The 19,651-nt window shown below is 44.4% G+C and overlaps 2 protein-coding genes across 3 annotated transcripts; one reads left to right on the forward strand and one right to left on the reverse strand.

Moving 5' to 3' along the window:
- Positions 1 to 653: 653 nt before the first annotated feature.
- On the reverse strand, positions 654 to 12,119 carry LOC126995421 (uncharacterized). Its single transcript, XM_050854942.1, has 2 exons — positions 11,516 to 12,119; positions 654 to 1,608 (listed from the first exon to the last, which is right to left on the reverse strand). Exons 1-2 carry the CDS (start codon positions 11,582 to 11,584, stop codon positions 712 to 714), a joined length of 966 nt encoding a protein of 321 aa, XP_050710899.1. The 5' UTR covers positions 11,585 to 12,119; the 3' UTR covers positions 654 to 711.
- Positions 7,346 to 19,105, forward strand: LOC126995420 (uncharacterized). 2 transcript variants are annotated; one of them, XM_050854940.1, is made up of 9 exons: positions 7,346 to 7,401; positions 7,510 to 7,660; positions 10,191 to 10,706; positions 10,906 to 11,049; positions 12,175 to 12,273; positions 12,970 to 13,119; positions 13,407 to 13,565; positions 14,088 to 14,234; positions 16,571 to 19,105. In XM_050854940.1, exons 4-9 carry the CDS (start codon positions 10,948 to 10,950, stop codon positions 17,702 to 17,704), a joined length of 1,791 nt encoding a protein of 596 aa, XP_050710897.1. In that variant the 5' UTR covers positions 7,346 to 7,401; positions 7,510 to 7,660; positions 10,191 to 10,706; positions 10,906 to 10,947; the 3' UTR covers positions 17,705 to 19,105. The 2 variants fall into 2 exon arrangements, with proteins under 2 accessions (XP_050710897.1, XP_050710898.1); XM_050854941.1 differs by lacking the exon at positions 7,346 to 7,401 and having other exon boundaries at positions 7,408 to 7,660; positions 10,191 to 10,349; positions 10,404 to 10,706.
- Positions 19,106 to 19,651: the final 546 nt, after the last annotated feature.

Here is a 19,651-nt window from a genome sequence, read left to right on the forward strand (position 1 = left end):
CCTTCCTGCTGGAAGTATGCCGTCATACAGCCTGTGCCTAAGAAGGGTGACGGTTCCAATCCCTCAAACTACCGACCTAAGGCTGCCTTCACACTTAGCGTTTTTTCGACGCGCGTCGTAGATGACGAGCAGTTTTAGCTGACTGTGCTAACAGACGGTGTTCTTCACACTGGTCGTTGAAAAGACGCGCGTCGAGACGACGCTTCAGCGTCGGGCGTCACCCTGCTAAATTCAGTCGTCATTTGCACTGCGCAGCGTGTGGCGGGTGTGTATTTGCTCCGGGTGCCTTCACATTTGGCGTTTTCTCGACGAGCGTCGCTCCCTACACACGGAGCGTCAGGTTGTGATTTTGTACTCTTTCTTTATTATAATTTTGTGTAGAAACTGTATAAAATTGAATAATCTTGTATGTGCATTTATTTATATTAATTATACATTTTTTTTCAGATTTGCATCACGTTCCTTGCATTACGTAGGCTATTATGGCTAACGAACTAAATACTGAAATGTTGATTGATTTAGTAGAAGAGAGACCCTGTCTCTGGGATTTGTGTAATGATGATTACAAGAACAAACAGAAGAAGGCAAAGTCATGGGCGAAAATTGGAGAGCAATTGTCAGAAAACTTCATGGACCAGAGCGAGAAGGAAAAAAATGAGACATGTAAGTATGCAATGTTTTTTATTGTTGTTTTTTATATACAGCTTCTGTTTAAATTTTCTCATGTTGCCATGGAAGAGCACCCTTTTCACTGACAAAATAAGAAGCAAAGGCGTCCCTTACTTTATTGGCAGTTCTCCCACCCAGAACATTTTCAGCTAATAGTATATTCTCCAATCCTGTTTTATCATTTGGAATGGCGTATCTCTCATGACTACGGTTTCCGTCACGCTTTCGTACAAAGTTATGCAGTACGCAACAAGCTCTGGTTATAATTTCTGCAAACTCTATAGATACATTCAAAGGTTTATGAAAGATCCTCCATTTATTAGCTAATATGCCGAATGTACATTCGATGTATCGTCTTGCCCTGCAAAGTCGATAGTTAAATATTTTCTTTTTATCAGTTAGCTGATTTCCAGAATAGGGCCGTAGTATTTGCTGCGATAGCGAGAACGCTTCGTCTGCAACGAACACATAAGGGATTTCTCCCCGTAGATCTTCCACTGTTGAAGCTTCAGGAATGTTGAGGTTATTGTTTTCAAGTAAGTTATAGAAATGAGAATTTTTGAAAATGTTAGAGTCACTTTCTTTACCGTACGCTCCCACATCGATATATGTAAAGCAGTAATCTGCGTCACAGACAGCCAGCAAAACTAATGAGAAATAGTTTTTATAGTTGTAATAGAGACTTCCTGAATGGGATGGCTTTATAATCCTAATATGTTTCCCATCAATCGCCCCGATGCAATTAGGGAAATTGGCATATTTTTCGAATTCGGTGCAAATCCGAAGCCATGTTTCTTGTGATGGTTTAGGCATAGATTCACTCAGAAGAACGCTCCAAATCTGGCTGCATACATCTGTTATGATGTTGTGTATTGTGCTGTACCCAATCCTGTGCGCGTAGTGTAGTTCCGCCATCGAACACCCACTTCCAAGGTATACCTGAAACAACATAGAATAAATAAATCACAACTGAGGAACATCTACCCATTTTCGTGAAATGTCATAGTTCAATCTTAGATGCCTAATCGATATTTTCCTTTTTTTCCAGGCAGAAGCCTTCAAATGAAATGGAAATCGCTGAGGGATCGATATGCAAGGACCAGAAAAGAGTGTCCCTCTGGGTCAGGTAAACATGGTAAAAAGTCGTATGTTTATCAAGAAAGGTTATCTTTTCTATCTAAAATTTATGAAACTAGGGCAACATCTAGCTCGTTATACCAGGAACCAACGGAAATAGATCCAACTCACGAAGACAAAAATACCCAAGCTTATGTACCAAAAGAAGGTTCTGCTAAGCATCCCAAGAAAAATAAAAGAGATCAGGTAGAAGATAAGCTTATAGCTTTCATCGATGGCAGCAGGAACAAACCAAGTAATGATTTTGTTAAGTTTTGTGAGTCTCTAACCCCCAATATGATCGATTTTACGGAGGCAGAGATCTTTGAAGTAAAATCAGACCTGCTGTATTCGGTAAGAAAAATAAAAGAGAGAAAAATGCGCGAACGTGACATAGCAAGTCGGCAATCAACTTCCTCAGGTCACAGTATCATGCATTCGTCACAAAACCTGATCCCTCCTAATACTTTCTATGATGTTGAACCTAATCAATCACAAATGATGCATGTTACTACTCCCACTGTGCCGCAGGGAAATACGTCACCTTTGGATTCAATTCTATCTGAAACCTCAGAAATACTCGATGTCATGAATTACCATTAACATATCTTTGTTCGTTTTGTAATATTTAAGTTTTCAAGGAAATACTTATTGGTAGAATTACATATTTTTTTGTTATATTATATTTAATTTCAGCGTTCAAGTAAATAAATTGTATGAGCATATGTTTATCTTATAAGTAAGTGAATAGTACAAAACATAAATGGATGATGGTTAACACATGTTTTTTCTTACCTTAAAGTTATTCCCAGTCTTTCACAAGGATTAATTGCTTGTCTCATATACGTATCCTGTTTTTGTATCGATGGTTTTAGGCAACTCAGAAGTTCATCAAACGAATCTTTGGACATTCGAAAATAGTTGAAAAATTTGAGGTCATCATTTGTTAGTTCAGCAAATAAATTGTCGTAATATCTGGTTTTAACCGCTAACAATGGGTGTATCCACGTTGTCCTCTTCTTTCTCTTGTAGAGTGTTCTGTACGCAGAGTATGCGATGAGAACATCACTCATTTCCTCACTCATTTCCATAACGACACTTCTTACTTCCTCAACTGCTGTCACTGCACTGCAAGCTGAAGTGGAACACGACGTCCCGTGTGAAGGTAGATGCGTTTTTTCGACGCGCGTCGAAAAAACGCTAAAGTGTGAAGGCAGCCTAAGGCTTTACTTTCTTGTCTATCTAAAGCTTTTGAATCAATCCTTAACCGGAAGATCCAAAAGCACCTTTTCACTTCTGACCTTCTATCTGATCGCAAGTATGGGTTCCGCAAGGGGCGTTCTACTGGTGATCTCCTTGCCTTCCTAACTGACTCATGGTCATCCTCTCTTAGCCGTTTCGGTGAAACCTTTGCTATTGCGCTGGACATATCAAAAGCCTTTGATAAGGTCTGGCACATATCTTTGCTTTCCAAACTACTCTCCTACGGTTTCTATCCTTCTCTCTGTACCTTTATCTCCAGTTTCCTTTCTGACCGTTCTATTTCTGCTGTGGTAGACGGTCACTGTTCTTCTCCTAAACCTATAAACAGTGGTATCCCGCAGGGTTCTGTCCTATCTTCCACTTTCTTTCTGTTGTTCATTGATGATCTTTTTTTCTTAAACGAACTATCCTATCCATTCTTATGCCGATGACTCTACTCTGTATTACTCAACTTCTTTTAATAGAAGACCCACCCAACAGAAACTAAACGATTCCAGGCTGGAGGCAGCAGAACGCTTAGCCTCAGACCTTACTAGTGTTAGTCCAGGGGGGTATTTTTGAGTGTATTTATATTGTTTGTGCGGGGGGGGCGCTAGTTTGGGGCGCGGAGGGCTGTGTGATGGCCGGCGGCGTGGGGTGCATCGCGGCGGGGAGGAGGAAGAGAGCCACGCCGCGAAGAGGAAGAGTGGATAGAGCAACCGCCTGGTCAACACGCGCTGCCCCGTCTTCGTGCCCCTGCTTGCCTCCGTGAGCCTTATGCCGAGTCTGTGCCCCTCTGAGTGCCTGGAGTTACTGTGCCTTGTAAACTAGTTGTTGTACGTGGTTGGAGCGGTTAAGTTAAATGGAAAACCTGCACTGTGAGCGTGTCTTTGCCCTGTCTTGTTCCCTCGTGGTTGGCAGCTTTGGGAGTGTTGGGGTGGTGTGTCTTGTGGCTGTTCTGGGTGTTCACGACCCGTGTGTGGTGGTCTGGGGTTGAGGCACACCGCTTGCCCGTGCTTGGAGTGTGGTGTGCGGGCCGGTGGTGTAACATTTGGTGTCCGGAGTGGGATAGTGAACAGTGAGCAGTGAGGCACGCCGAGTCGTCATGGCATCCCAAAATGGCCGCCGTGAGGGAGAGGAGGAGGGCAAGGCTGAGGCTGATGCGGGTCATGTGAAGCCGAGCCAGATGGACTTGTTCGCTGCCATGCTGGGCGGTATGCGGCAGGAAATGGAACAGAGGGCACGTGAGCAGGCTCAGAGGGCACGCAAGCAGGCTCAGAGACTAGACGAGGTGGCACGCGACCAGGCTCGGAGGCCAGACGAGCAGGCGAGGAAGACCGACGAGCTGGCCAGGAGGGCGGATGAGCAGGCTCAGAGGGCAGACGAGAGGGTCCGCCATCTTGCCGAGGTTCTCCAGAGCAGTTTCTCGTCGCTGAAAGTGGGAACGCAGCCGTACACGGACCAGGCCTGCGACAGCGTGAGGAGTGAACAGCTGGAGGAGGTGCAGACCCTAGAAGACGATCGGTTCAGGGCTTGAGGGAGGAGGTGATCGAAGGCGGAGAGGCAGTTACGCGAGGTGGCAACGTCGCACGCGGAGGAAGAAGGCTCAGTTCTGGCGGGGCTGCTGGGCCCCTGACAAGGACCCCTGGGGCCTGTTAGCGTCGTGTCGGAGCCAGTAGCTGCCGCAGGAGGCTGGGAAGCCATCGGAGCCGTTCCCTTGGGTCCAGTTGGCGCCGGAGTCGGGCCCATTCACCCGTTGTCTCCCTCACCCTCTCCTCCATGCCGGCCGACTCACAGGCCACAGCCCACGTGCTCCTCCCCCTCCCCCATGCAGCCCCTCAGCTTCCCGCCGTTCGGAAAGGCAGTTGCAAGAGGTGGCACCGTCGCACGCGGATGAATAAGTAGTGTCGTGTGCTGGCGGCAAGCGCTGGGGTGGCAGACTGGCTGGACTCTGCGTGGTGCCCCTGGCAAGGACCCCTGAAGCCTGGTAGCGTCGTGGCGGAGCCGGTGGAGGCTGCAGGAGGCTGGGGAGCCATCGAAGATGCTCCCTTAATTAGGCCGGGAGCACACGAGTGACTTTGTGTCCGCCACGCTGTGGCGCCACACTGAAGCGTGTTTAAGCAACTGTGTCTTGACTGAGCCACACCACAGAGTCGCCCATGTGTATGGGCACACGCCACTGCGCCACGCCCCGTGCCCTTCGAGACCTCAATTCCAGCATGGACTCTGAGGACGAAGCAGTTGCATTACTTCTGCTTCTGCGGCGCCGCGGTCGTCGTCGTGAAAGACAGAGAGCATTATGGATGCACCCAATAACGTCATCGAGGTTGACTCATGGACGTACGTCCCATATCGCTGGTCGGTCTTCAATTTCAATAATAAATCGATCTATATCGAGTGTAGTCATGGTATAGTAAAGAGCAAAATGTGTCACTTATTTACTCCTCAACGTTTAGCATGTGACTGTCTGCCAGGCAGCACGTGTCCGTCGCTCAGCCACAGTCGTTCGTGTGCGCGGGTCCTCGACACAGAGCCGCGCCACCCTGTGGCGGGGATCAGCGACAGCTCGCCACAGTCGCTTGCCACAGACGCTCGTGTGCGCGGCATAGCTTCTAAACAATGGAAACCTATAGGAAGCCACATCCCCGCCACACACCGACGCTACGACGTGGCGCCACAAAGTCGCTCGTGTGCTCCCGGCCTTATAATTGGGTCCAGCTGGGGCTGGAGTCGGACCCATTCACCCCGCCTCGTTGCCTCTCTCACGCGCCTGAATGCGCTGTGAAAGAAGGCGAGAATACACATCCAGAGTGCACATACGGCCCCAACTTAAGTCACCGCTGAACTGGCGGGTATTCTTTTTTTTTTTTTTTTTTAGCTTCAAGTGACGTCATCCCGCAGCTCCGCGCCAAAACCGCCTCCTGCGCGTACCGGTCGCAGTTTTGAAGTAGAGTGACTTGACTTCGTATAGACTTAATTACTAAAGGTTTCAGGGGCCGTTCCCCTGTTTTTCGCAAATAAAACTTTAACAAAGCGTCGGACAAGGATGTTATTTTGGCAGTGGATGTTTGAGACCCCGACCTAATGGGCAAAAATATGATTTGGTGTCACATGTGGATAATTAAGCACTTATATAGGAGTAAATTTCGGGTAAACTTGGCGAAAAGTTAAAGCCACTGTGAGCGAGGCCCAAAACAGGCTTAAACAGCTGATAGACGCGTACTGTACCTGCCCAAAACAGACTTAAACAGCTGATAGACGTACTGTACCTGCCCAAAACAGACTTAAACAGCTGATAGACGTACTGTATACCTGCCCAAAACAGACTTAAACAGCTAATAGACGTACTGTACCTGCCCAAAACAGACTTAAACAGCTAATAGACGTACTGTACCTGCCCAAAACAGACTTAAACAGCTGATAGACGTACTGTACCTGCCCAAAACAGACTTAAACAGCTGATAGACGTACTGTACCTGCCCAAAACAGACTTAAACAGCTAATAGACGTACTGTACCTGCCCAAAACAGACTTAAACAGCTGATAGACGTACTGTACCTGCCCAAAACAGACTTAAACAGCTGATAGACGTACTGTACCTGCCCAAAACAGACTTAAACAGCTGATAGACGTACTGTACCTGCCCAAAACAGACTTAAACAGCTAATAGAGGTGCTGTCCCTGCCAAAACAGACTTAAACAGCTGATAGACGTACTGTACCTGCCCAAAACAGACTTAAACAGCTAATAGACGTACTGTACCTGCCCAAAACAGACTTAAACAGCTGATAGACGTACTGTACCTGCCCAAAACAGACTTAAACAGCTGATAGACGTACTGTACCTGCCCAAAACAGACTTAAACAGCTGATAGACGTACTGTACCTGCCCAAAACAGACTTAAACAGCTGATAGACGTACTGTATCTGCCCAAAACAGCTGTACCTCGCCCACGTGTTGGCTGGTAACTTTAAGCGCACACACACACACACACACACACATATATATATATATATATATATATATATATATATATATATATATATATATATATATATATATATATATATATATATATATATATATATATATATATTACACCGTTTTTTAGGGAGGACTGAGGCAATTTACCGTACAACTCAATAAAAAAAACTTAATTTCTCTTCTTTTTTCCACTCAAATCTCTCCATCTCTGTGTCTGTTTGTCATTCCCCATGCACCCACATTCTTTTGCCTACTGTCAAAAAGGTCTGTAATTACCATGCTATTCCTGTCTATCATACTCCCATATTAAACATACCTTCGCCCATTTGATATCAGCAGAAGGTCACTCAGTCCCTGTACTTTCAACCAAGACCCAGACTGAGCTGTTAGGTAAATAACCACTTTTTTTTCTCTATGGCCAGCCTCCGCCACACCCATAGGCCTCCCCTCCCAGCCTCCCCTTCCGTCCCGACTCACGGTGGTCATTTGACATTACAGGAAGGCAGGGGGCGAGTTTTTACGGGGTTCCCCTTGCAGTGAACCGAGTAGGCAGGAAAGGGGAAAGGTCTCCGCCGCCGCCACTTCCTGCTGCCTGCTGTCCTTCTGCCCTGACTAGCTCTCTGTAGACTGTGCCGTGCATCCTTCCCGGGTGAGTACTGTTCAATATGGTTTTAAGGTGCTGTTCACAGTTGTCAACATGGTAGGCCGTGGTCAGCTCCAGGGCAGGGTGAGCTTGAAGGCATGCATAATTTCTGCCACAATGCAGCTGACACTTTTCAAGGCCAGGAGATCAAGCCATGCGTGCGTGCCCAGCTGTAACGTGTGGTATAGTTCTATATGTATTTCAGGTCTGCCATGCAAGACAGTTTACCCACTATTCTGTACGTATATATATAAATTCGGTAATACTTTATAAGAAGTCCGCCCCCCCCCTTCGCCACTCCAGCCCCCCCAAGACAAGCCTGGGGAACTGGTTTTTTTTTTTTTTTTGGGGGGGGGGGGAGCCAAAATCACTGAAAAATGGGCTTCCAAAATTTCCCTAGAAAAATCCCGAAATGAAGGAAAATTCCCTAGTTTCGAAGGTAAGGAAAGTCCCAACTTTATAACCTAACAGCCCCCCTTGCCCCCCTCCTAACCAAGGGGGGCGCACCCCCCCCCACATGTATGATGCGCCGGGAATTTTTTTTTTTTTTTTCCGGTGGGGAGCATATTTAAATTACTCCAACCGAAACTTACAACCTGCTAATGAGGGGGCTTCGCCCCCCTTGACCCCCCTCCTAACCAAGGGGGGCTCTGCCCCCCCTGGAACCCCCTGCTTCCAAAATTTCCCTAGAAAAATCACTAAAATAAGGAAAATTCCCTACATGGGGGGGGTCCAGGAGGGGCACAGCCCCCCTTGATTAGGAGGGAGGTCGAATTAGCAGGTTGTAAAGTTCAGTTGGAGTAGTTTGAATATGCTCCCCACCCAAAAAAAAAGATTTTCCGGCACATCATACATGTGGGAGGTCCAGAGGGGGGCGCAGCCCCCCTTGGTTAGCAGGGGGGCGAGGGGGGCTGTTAGGTTATGAAGTTAGTACTTTCCTTACTTTCGAGACTAGGGAATTTTCCTTCAGTCAGGGATTTTTCTAGGGAAATTTTGGAAGCCCATTTTTCAGTGATTTTGGCTTCCCCCCCAAACCCCGGTTCCCCACAGTTCCCCAGGCTTGTCTTGGGGGGTAGGGTGGGCTGGAGTGGCGAAGGGGGAGGCAGACTTCTTATAAAGTATTACCATAAATTCATTTCATAAACAAATATGTAGGATCCTAAATTCTTATTGATATGTGGCATTATTTAGAGCAGTAGTTCCCAAACTTTTTTACATGATGCCCCCTATTGATTTCCAAGAAATCCTCACCCCCATATATATATATATATATATATATATATATATATATATATATATATATATATATATATATATATATATATATATATATATATATATATATATATTAAGATTCGTTTTAGTACTGTGCCAGTATCTCATTACCTACCTTATGAAACATCAGTAGCTCTTCATATATCTTTTATACAAACCTTCAGCAGTCATGGAAATGCTTTCAAAATCCAATTCAAGGACTTTTTTTAATCTTGAAAACAGGGAATAATGTTTACGAAAGCGCATTGCCTCACCTGTTGCTGGCGGCAGCAACGGTGGTGCCACCGTCGCCACAAAATAGCTCGCAGAGGGTTTTGTTACTGATTTAGAGTGAAAGAATGAGGTCAACAAAAATAATAACTGTATATTCAGTAATAGATAATAAGTGTATTCATCCTTGACCTAGTTGTGTGAACAGCTGGTGTCATAATTAGTGTGGGGGAAGGAGTTCACTGTGGGTGAGGTGGTGGTAGGGGGGCCTGGCATACCTTTGCACACCTGTGGCAGAGAGAGAGAGAGAGAGAGAGAGAGAGAGAGAGAGAGAGAGAGAGAGAGAGAGAGAGAGACTTAACTAATCTTTTCCAATACTTGACATAGATCAGTCTGTGAGTGTTGTGAACTATGTGCTTAGCTCTCTCTCTCACACAAAGCAATAATATCTCACAATCGCAGAGAAAGTAAATATAAATACTGTCAGTGAGTAGAGGGAGCTTTGCCTGACCACCACCACCAAGCTTGAAATAAGAACTATTGCACCTCATGACAAGATTAACAGAAGTGACAGTGACAGTGCATGGTAGTAAGTCAGTACAGAAAATGATGCTGCACCAACTATATAATCATTCTGTTGACATGATATGGGTGTGTACATATTATTTATTCTAATATCTTTTATATAGGCCTAGCTATATCATTATTCTCTCTCTCTCTCTCTCTCTCTCTCTCTCTCTCTCTCTCTCTCTCTCTCTCTCTCTCTCTCTCTCTCTCTCTCTCTCTCTCTCTTTTGGTTCCCTTTCATGGATTTCAGTAATAATAATAATAATAATAATAATATTCCAGAGATATTGTAATATAATCATATGAAAAATAATGTGGAATAGTAGTTGTATATTTTTCCTTTTTCCTGTATTATATTATTATTATTATTATTATTATTATTATTATTATTATTATTGTTGTTGTTGTTTTCTGATTAGTCTTTATAAAATCATAGGGTTCCATATTATGCTCCCATTGACTGATAATTATTTTTTTTCACAAGCACACACAAAGTCTGAAGAAGAAGAGGAAGAGAAGGGCAGAAAGGACCAAGAAGGAAGAAGAAGAAGAAAAAGAAAAAGCTACAGAAGTTGAAGTTATAAGGAAAGAGGAAGTAGTTGGTAGAGAGGAAGAAGAAGAGGAAAAGGAAGAGGAGGAAGAGGTTGAGGTTATAAGGAAGAAGGAATTAGTTGGGAGAGAGGAAGAGGAGGAAGAGGTTGAGGTTATAAGAAAGAAGGAATTCATTGGAAGAGAGGAAAGAGAAGACAAAGAGGAAGAGGTTGAGGTTGTGAGAGAGGAAGAGGAAGAGGAGGTGGAGGCTGGTGAGGTGATACTCCCATTCCCTCACCACCATCACCACCACCACCAACATCACCACAACAGACACATCAAAAATAAACTCCAACAGAATGAGGTGTTTGCTCTTCCATCTTCTGCCTCCATCTCATCCCTCCACCACCACCACCACCAGTCAGCATTGCAAGAGGAGTTGACCATCACCAATTCCTCAGATATTAAGGTTTGTATAGACCACTGTCTGTATCACCACCATCACCACCATCATCATCATCACCATTATCTCATTTATTCTCTCTTCTTTATTCACCGTCATCACCACCACCATCACCATCATCCCATTCATTCCCTCTTCTTCTTTATCCACAATCACCACCACCACCACCCCTAGAATCAACTCATTTTCACCTCTTTATCCACAGAAACCACCACCACCACCACCACCACCATCACCACCAACACCAATGGAGGAGTTTAAGGTGTTGCGCGAGATCGGCCGAGGCAACTATGGCTCAGTATGGCTCGTCAGGCGCCCGGGCTCGTGCCGGAACCTGGTGCTTAAATATGTGAGTGAGAGGCAGGGGAATAAGGGAATGGGAGGAGAATGGGGTAAAGGAGGGAGGAGGAATAGGAAGAACGAGGAAGGGAGAGGAATGAGTAGCTGAAGATGAGAAGTATGGTAAGACAAGTGATAGAGTGAGGGAAAGAGGAAAGAGGCAGGGAGTAGAACAGGGTATGCATGGGAAGAAGATAAGGAGGAGGAGAAGAGTAAGACAAGTGATAGGGTGAGGGAGAGAGGAAAGAGGCAGGGAGTAGAACAGGGTATGCATGGGAGGAAGATAAGGAGGAGGAGAAGAGTAAGACAAGTGATAGGGTGAAAGAGAGAGGAAAGAGGCAGGGAGTAGAACAGGGTATGCATGGGAAGAAGATAAGGAAAAGGAGGAAAAGGAGAGCAAGACAAGGGAAAGGTTAATATCCATCCTTCTTATCCTCCTTTGTGATGATGTTTTTTTAATAACCAACATCACTCACCTCCAGCATAAGACTTATCCTGTGTCTTTTGCTACTGGCCGACTCCCACCCACCAGGCTTTGATGCCATTCTTCCTGCAACAGAATAAGAAGACACAGATCAAATACACACCCTTCATCAGTAGAGAAACAGGGAAGGTGTACGTCTGGATGCATTCAACAGCACCAATCACAGACACTTCTTTGGGGATCATATATAGATTTCTGATATGGAAAGTTTAACCTGATAGCAGCGACGAGCCAAATTTGTGGCTTTACCGTGTAGCAGCGATGGGCCAAATTTGTGCCATGATATAACCCTCCAAAAATAGATAATGCATAGTCTGATCACAAATGCTTTGATATATATTATGAAATGGTTTGTGTGAGGGGTGATTTTTCCTCATTTTTCTTGCTTGGAGGGCTTGGAGGGACCATTAAGAAACATGGTCCCTGCTGCTACCGGGTTAAAATCAGTAAGCAGCAATCACCTGTATTATAAAGATGACAGCAAAAGGAACCAAAGAAACAGGGCATGAGCGATAGAGACATAGGGTATGAATGATTAATAGAGACAGCAGAAATAGCAGGAATAGCAACCCCTAAGGAAAATTAGAAAACCTGAAGAAGACAACGGGGAGATTAAGCATATCCTCCTTCACCTACTCCCTTCTTCAACAGGTGGAGCTGACCAATTGCACGCCGGAGGAGGTGGAGGCAGCGAGGATGGAGGTGCGGATCCTGGCCGGCCTGAAGCACCCCAACATTGTGTCCTATAAGGTATGTTAGCTTAGGTTAGGTTAAGTGGTCTGGGTTTTTTTTTTTTTTCCCCCTCTCTTGGTCTGTCCGTCTCTATAGGTCTATGTTACTCAGCTGGCTCTTGTTTTTTCTACATATTTTTCCTTCCTCTATTATCTCCCATCTCTTCCTTATTCTTCTGTCTCCCAACATCAGCATCCTTCTCCTCCTCAACGGAAGTCTTTGAAGATAGGAGACTGAAGGCTTTTTTTTTTTCCCTCTATTGTTCCTCTTTGCATTGATATTGATAATGATACCAAATATGCCCACTGCATTTTTTTCCCTCTGTAAAGGTGGTCATTTTGCAGAGGATCAGGTGCTTTATTTTTCTTCTTTCCCTTCTTTTTTTTCTTCCATTCCAATTTATATTTTCATGTTTATTCTTTAATTTTCTTCCATTCATCTTTTTTTGTGTATTCGCAGGCTTCCATCACATTTTTATTATATTCTTTACTCTTTTCTTTATTTCTCTTCCATTTTGTCTTCCTTTCCTTCCATTCCATTTTGTTTATCCTTAAATTTTCTTTCATTTGTCTTTCTTTGTGTCCTCGCAGGCTTCCATCACATTCTTTATTTCATTCTTCTTTTCTTTATTTCTCTTCCTTTCTATACAGAGTTCCTTCACATTCTTTACTTTCTCATTTATTTTTCATACACTTCATTTCCCGTTCTCCACAGGGTTCCTTCGAGGTGGGCCGCCGGCTGCACCTCCTGATGGGCCACTGTGCCGGGGGGGACTTGGCCTCTGTCATCCGCCGGCAGCGTGGGCAGCTACTCCCGGAGAAGCAGGTGGTGCGCTGGCTCATCCAGATCGCCATGGCCCTGCAGGTGTGTTCGAGGTGGTAGGTGATGGGGGACGAGGTTCATACTTGTGTTGTAGTAGTTGTAATAGTAGTAGTAGTATAGGTGAATGTCATAACTCATTACTGTTATTTATTACTACTATTCTTGCATTCATTTGTTGGTAGTTCAAAGCAGGCAAACCAATTGCTTATATGTCTGTGTTTTGTATTATACCGATTAAATCACTTGACGGAACCTTACATATCCATCCTCCTCTTCCTCGTTTTCCTCCTCCTCCTCCTCTTCATTCTCCAGTTTCTCCTCCTCCACAGTACCTACACAACCACAACATCCTCCACCGCGACCTCAAAACCCAGAACATCTTCCTGACGCGCTCTGGCCTGGTCAAGCTTGGGGACTTTGGCATCGCTCGTATCCTGGGCTCGTCCTTCGACATGGCCACCACCCTTGTTGGAACTCCTTACTACATGGTGGGCCGCCCTTTTGTTGGTATCGCTTATTACCCTTATTTTATCATATATTTATTTGTTTATATGTTTATTTATTATGTCTTTACCTGCTTCACCATTACTCTTGTTGGCACTCCTTACTACATGATGGGTCCCACCTTGTCCATCATACCTATTTTCCTTATTATCCATTTTTTATCATTTATTTATTTGTCTATGTTTATCTGTTATGTCTTTACCTGCCTGGCCATTACATTACTACTATTAGCTACTCCTTGAAATGTTTTGATACCTCTCTCTGTGCGTTTCCTTGTGCCAATAATATTTAACTTCTCCCTCCGTCCTCTTCCTCCAGTATGTCATTTCTTTGATCTGTTTCTGTTAGTCACCCCCTGAAATGTATTGTTTTGTATCTTTCAGTGTGTCATTATATATATTTTTGGTCTATTTCCCTGCACCAGCATTTCACTTTTTCTTCTGTCCTCCATATAATTTCTTTGATCCATTTCTGTTAGTCACCCCTGATATGTGTTGTGTTGGCAGAGTCCTGAGCTGTTCTCCGGGCTGCCCTACAACCACAAGTCTGACGTGTGGGCGTTGGGGTGCTGCCTCTACGAGATGGCCACCCTCAAGCACGCCTTCCCCGCCAGGGACATCCCCGGACTCATCTCAAAGATCTCCAAGGGAAAGGCAAGCAAACTTCCATAATATCTTTTGTTTTTTTCAATTTTCCTTTCATACTATTATATATTTTCCTGGAGGCTAACATGCAACTCACCAGACTTTTATTTTTTATTTATTTATTTTTATTTTTTATTTTTTTTATATACATTTAAGCCTGTAGCACCGATAGGCTTTTTTCAGGGGCCTGGTGGTCAGCTCAAGCCCATCATGGTGCAGGCATTTTTTATAGTGGCGCCATTTATGTTTGGCTGATGCTGCCCCCCGAAACTCATTCTTGATTCACTTGGACGGGTTCTTCTAGAGTCTGGGTTGATGGGTGGTCTTCTGGACAGCACGTGGGTAGTCTTAGGCCACTCGGCAGTGACTGAAAAATCCCAGGTGGTAGCGTTGGAATTCGAACCAACGTTGTCCATGGCGTGGTGAATGTGGGTCCCGCACGCTAACCACTCAGCCACCACCTACCCGTTTTGTTTGTTTATCTAGAAACGAAAAATATATATATATATATATATATATATATATATATATATATATATATATATATATATATATATATATATATATATATATATATATATATATATATATATATATATATATATATATATTTGTTTACGTCGTTGCCTGTTGCGCCGGTAAGCATCTTCCTGGTGGGGCCTGATGGTCGGCCCTAATATATATATATATATATACATATATATATATATATATATATATATATATATATATATATATATATATATATATATATACAGTGGTGGGCACAGTTCCGCTAATCCACTAACCACTAATTAACGAAATTAACTTTTTCTTTAGCTGATTAGCATTTTTGTTAACTTTGGAAACAGTTAGCGGACAAATTAGCTTCTGCTAAATGTAGTTCCTCCTCCGCTAACTTTAAGTCCACTAAAAATCCTACAGGTTTGTTCTTGTCCATTGTGGGCAGACACAGCACCAGTTGAGCCACATGGCGCAATAATTCCAGGGTTTCCAGTTTTGGATAAATTACACCTCAAAGTAGGGCAATTGGACAATTATTAGGGAAACTTCTTCGTATTTCAGGGTAATGCATCTTCCATTTCCAACACTTTGAACTTGGGATTTAATAACAAGAATTTGATATTTCCCACCTGACAAGAAATAAACTTAAATAATAAAAATAAGTGTCAGTTATGGAAAAAAGTAATAAATGCATAAATCTGCGGGAAATCTTTGGTAAAATATATGTATTTAGGATAAACTGGAGAGCTTCTGGGAAGTTCTATGTCTAAGCTACAATATATTGAAATTTCAGGTCACTAGGTTTGTTTTTAAGGGTTTTAGAGCCAAAATACTAAACCAAAGCTAAATCGATATATAAAACAATAGCGGTTAGCGTTTAGCGTTACCTTCCACAAATTTCTTTGTCAGTTTAGTGGTTTAGCGTAAGCGAAGCTAACTTTTTAGTTAGTGGATTACCAGTTAGTGAAGCTAACTTTTCGGTTAGCGGTGCCCACCACTGTATATATAGATATAGATATTATGAGCATTAAATTGACAACCTGCACATTTCACCTCGGTCCACTCACTACTTGTTACACTTCACAGCATCCTTCCCCTCAAAGATAAAGTTGGGGGCATACCCCATAATGAATACCACTGAGTGCCAGGGATTGAACCCGAGCCTTCTGAGTAGAAGTCAGGGCAGCAAACCAACTTTGCCACCGATGAGCTAAAAAGTCACCGCGCCAGAGGCCACTTCTGCGGCCTATACCTGATGCCCCAGCCACGCACTGTGGACATGAAGGTGACCCCGCTCACACTCGTGACTGTCGGAAACGCTTTTAATCAACCCTTTTGGCACATACTTCATGTCCACAGTGCGGGGCTGGGGCGTCAGGTTTAGGCTGCAGAAGGCCTCTGGCGCGGTGACCTTTTAGCTCATCAGTGGCGTAGTTGGTTTGCTGCCCTGACTTCTACTCAGAAGGCTCAGGTTTGATCCCCAGCACTCAGTAGTGGTCATTACAGGATATTTTTACTGCGTTATTGCAGTTTCTCTAATTGGGAGCATACACTATAGTTGCTTGTGGCCTCAGTGATCATCTCCGTCTCTTTGGCCCTTGAGCCTGTGGAGGAAAATAACCCATTACCCCAGGACACAGGGCAGGTTACCACAGTTTGTCTTCTTTAGGCTTTACCTGGTACCCATTTATTGACCAGCCCAAAAGGGAGGATGACAGTTGGGTGAGTTTTGCACCAGCTGCCCAGGCATGGATTCAAACCTGGGCCTACGGATTCATAGCTAGGCATGCTTACCACTACACCACAGAGGTGCTTTCCCCTCACCCACAACAATGTTGCAGATCAGCGGCCTACACGAGCAGTACAGCGATGACCTGCGACAGTTGGTGCTGAGCCTGATGACGCGCAGTCCTGAGCACCGGCCGTCAGCGTCACAGGTGCTGCGCTTCCCCTACATCCGCCAGCACATGTCCCTCTTCCTCAAAGAGACGAGTGGTGCGCGGGACACGTCTGGATACAACCCTGAGGAAGAGGAGGAGAAGAGGAAGATAAAAGAAGAGGCGGAACATGACACACAAACACCAAATGCCTTATTGCAGAGCTCACGGTCCAGAATCACTAAAACACCAACTGAGACCGACGTAAGCGAATTTGAGTCACTGCAGATCGCCAGTGACAAGACAAGTTTGAAGGAGCAGGACAGAGTGGAGGTGAAGCCATGTGGTGGTGGCAAGGAGAGCCCCATACAGCACACACCCCACACTGCTAGCCACCTCCACTCACAGTCCCGGGCAAGGCGTCGAGGCAGCAGGGAAGTGAACACCGGTGGAGGCAACAGACAACAGGAGAAGGATGGGAACAGCTTGGAAGTGGGCGTCAGCAGCAACCATGAGCGTCTAAGTCCCTCAAGCATCTCTTCAGCCACATCCTCCTCTTCTTCGAGCCCTAACATGCGTCCCTCTCTCTCAGCCCGGGAGAGAAGGCGACAACAAAGAGGTGAGAGAGAGAAGAACAGTACCTCTCCCTCACTTAGACGAGAGGAGAGAAGAGACTCGGAAAACAGCGACGAACACAGCAGCGACACAACCACGCCCACACACGAGGAAGAGGAGAATGAGGACTTCCTTCTGACACTAAGCTCAACCTTCACCAAGTCCAGTGGGCCGTGGGAAGCAAACAAGGGGAGTGAGGAATACGAAGACACAGGAAGAGGAGGAGGAGGAGAAACAGGAGTAGTTAGTAGCTTGGAGGCAAAAATCATGCAACTAGAAGAAAGCCTTGTTGGTATGCTGGGTGTGAGGCAAGCCAGACTGGTGGTGGAGGTGCTGAAGGAGGAGGAAGAGGAGGAGGAAATCGGAGGGAACTGGGAGGCACGTCTGAAGGCGGTGGAGCAGGTGGTGGGAGGGAAACTTGAGCCCAAAGCATCCACTACAGCCTGGCACCTTTATTTGTGTTATGTCTTCCTGCACACCTGAAGGAAGGAAGGGAAGAGGGAAGTTAGAAAGGAAGGAGCTGTTGAAGATGAGCCTTTTTTCTTCCTGCTTGTCTGAGGAAAGATAGAATGAAGAAAGCAATGTAGATAAGTTCTGTCTTCCTGTGCTTTCTCCAATGAACTGAAGGAAGGGAAAAGGGAAGTAAGAGAGGAAGGAGCTGTTGAAGATGAGTCCTTTTTCTTCCTGCTTGTCTGGGGAAATAGAATGAAGAAAGTAATGTAGATAAGTTCACCTTCATGTGCTTTCTCCTATGAACTGAAGGAAGAAAGAAGGGAAGGAAGGAGAGAAGGAAGGAAGGAAGGAAGAGGCTGTTGCAGATCAATGTCCCTTCCTTCCTTCTTGCATGTCTGAGGAAAGATAAAATGAAGGAAGTGATGTAGATACTGTAAGTGCTGTCTTCCAGTATGCTTCCTTCCTATGTCTGTCTAAAGGAAGTAAGGATGGAATGAATGAAGGAAGGAGCTGATGCAGATGATGGTTTCTCCCTTTCTGAATATATAAGGAAAGAAAAAAGGAAGTGATGTAGATGAGTGCTGTCTTCTTGTTCTTCCTTCCGATGAACTGAAGGAGGGAAAGAAGGAGCTGTTGTAGATGAGTGTTCCTCCCTTCCCACATGCCTGAGGAAAGAAAGAATGAAGGACAGAATTAATGTAGATAAGTGCTGTCTTCTTGGAAAGGAAAGGAAAGGAAGGAATGAGCCACTATAAATGAGCTTTCACTTCTTCTACAACTAAATGAGGAAGGAAGAAAAATGCCTCTCTATATAAAGCAAATCTGTGGTCCTCCTGAAGACTGTCTATGGACATGGGGCATCATCGTTCCAATCAGTATTTGTAAGAGGGAAAAAAATGCTAGAAATTGAGGAGAGGTGTAGATATGAAGAGGCCTGTTTCAAGTGTATGGCTGTGATGAGGTGTATGACTGCACAGTGCACACCCAATGAGGTATTAGTTATTTGTGAACTTGAACCAGGTCATCCCAATCTTCCCTATGAATGTGGATTAAGTCACCCCAATTTTCCCTTTGAGGTCAGAGCAGGTCACCCCAATCTTCTATATGTATTACCTTACTACTACTACTACTACTACCACTGTCAACGCAATCTCTCTTTTTACTGCCTTACTTTGTGGTGTTCTGTCATGCATTCCATATAATGTGTTGGTACTAGAAAAATCTCTTAAGCCTAGCTAGCTTTTTTTACTATTGTCTACCATAACTACAGGAGCAATGAGTGTCCTGGCTTATCATGACATACTGTGAACTGATGTACAACCTGAAGAGTCCGTCCATCATGAAGATTATTATTAGCAATATTTTCATACAGTATATTTTTTCATGTAATTATAAATGAATATATATGTACAATAAAAGTATTTTACTCTATGAATTTGTCTATTTAAACTTGAATTAAAATTGCTACTATTACTACTACTATTACTACTACTATGACTAGTCACTACAACCATCAACCACTACTAGTAATACTACTGTGTATAACTACTACTACTACTTCTGCTACTACTAAGAGATGTAGTTTAAATTGCTCTTGGGGAAATAAATCCGGTGTTCGCATTGTCCATCACGGGAGGCGTAGAATAATGTAAACGTAACTGGCTATAATATAGAGATGTAGTTTAAATTATTCGTGGCTAGCTGTGTCCATAGAGTTTCCTGCGTCACAACCTTCCTACTAACACATGACCTATATAGAGATGTATAGTTTAAATTGCTCTGGGGGAAATAAATCCAAGGTGTTCGCATTGTCCACCACGGAAAGTGTAATGTAAATGTGGCTGGCTGTGTCCATAGACTTTCCCGCGTCACTGCCTAGGTAACACCCCACCCTTAATACACTGTTGGTCTTGCAGGAGTTAGAACATTGGCAGCAGTCTGGTGGAAATCACGCTGAAAAACCTGCGTATAATATCC

The sequence above is a fragment of the Eriocheir sinensis genome, chromosome 8 (assembly GCF_024679095.1).
Source record: "Eriocheir sinensis breed Jianghai 21 chromosome 8, ASM2467909v1, whole genome shotgun sequence".
Taxonomy (NCBI): domain Eukaryota; kingdom Metazoa; phylum Arthropoda; class Malacostraca; order Decapoda; family Varunidae; genus Eriocheir; species Eriocheir sinensis.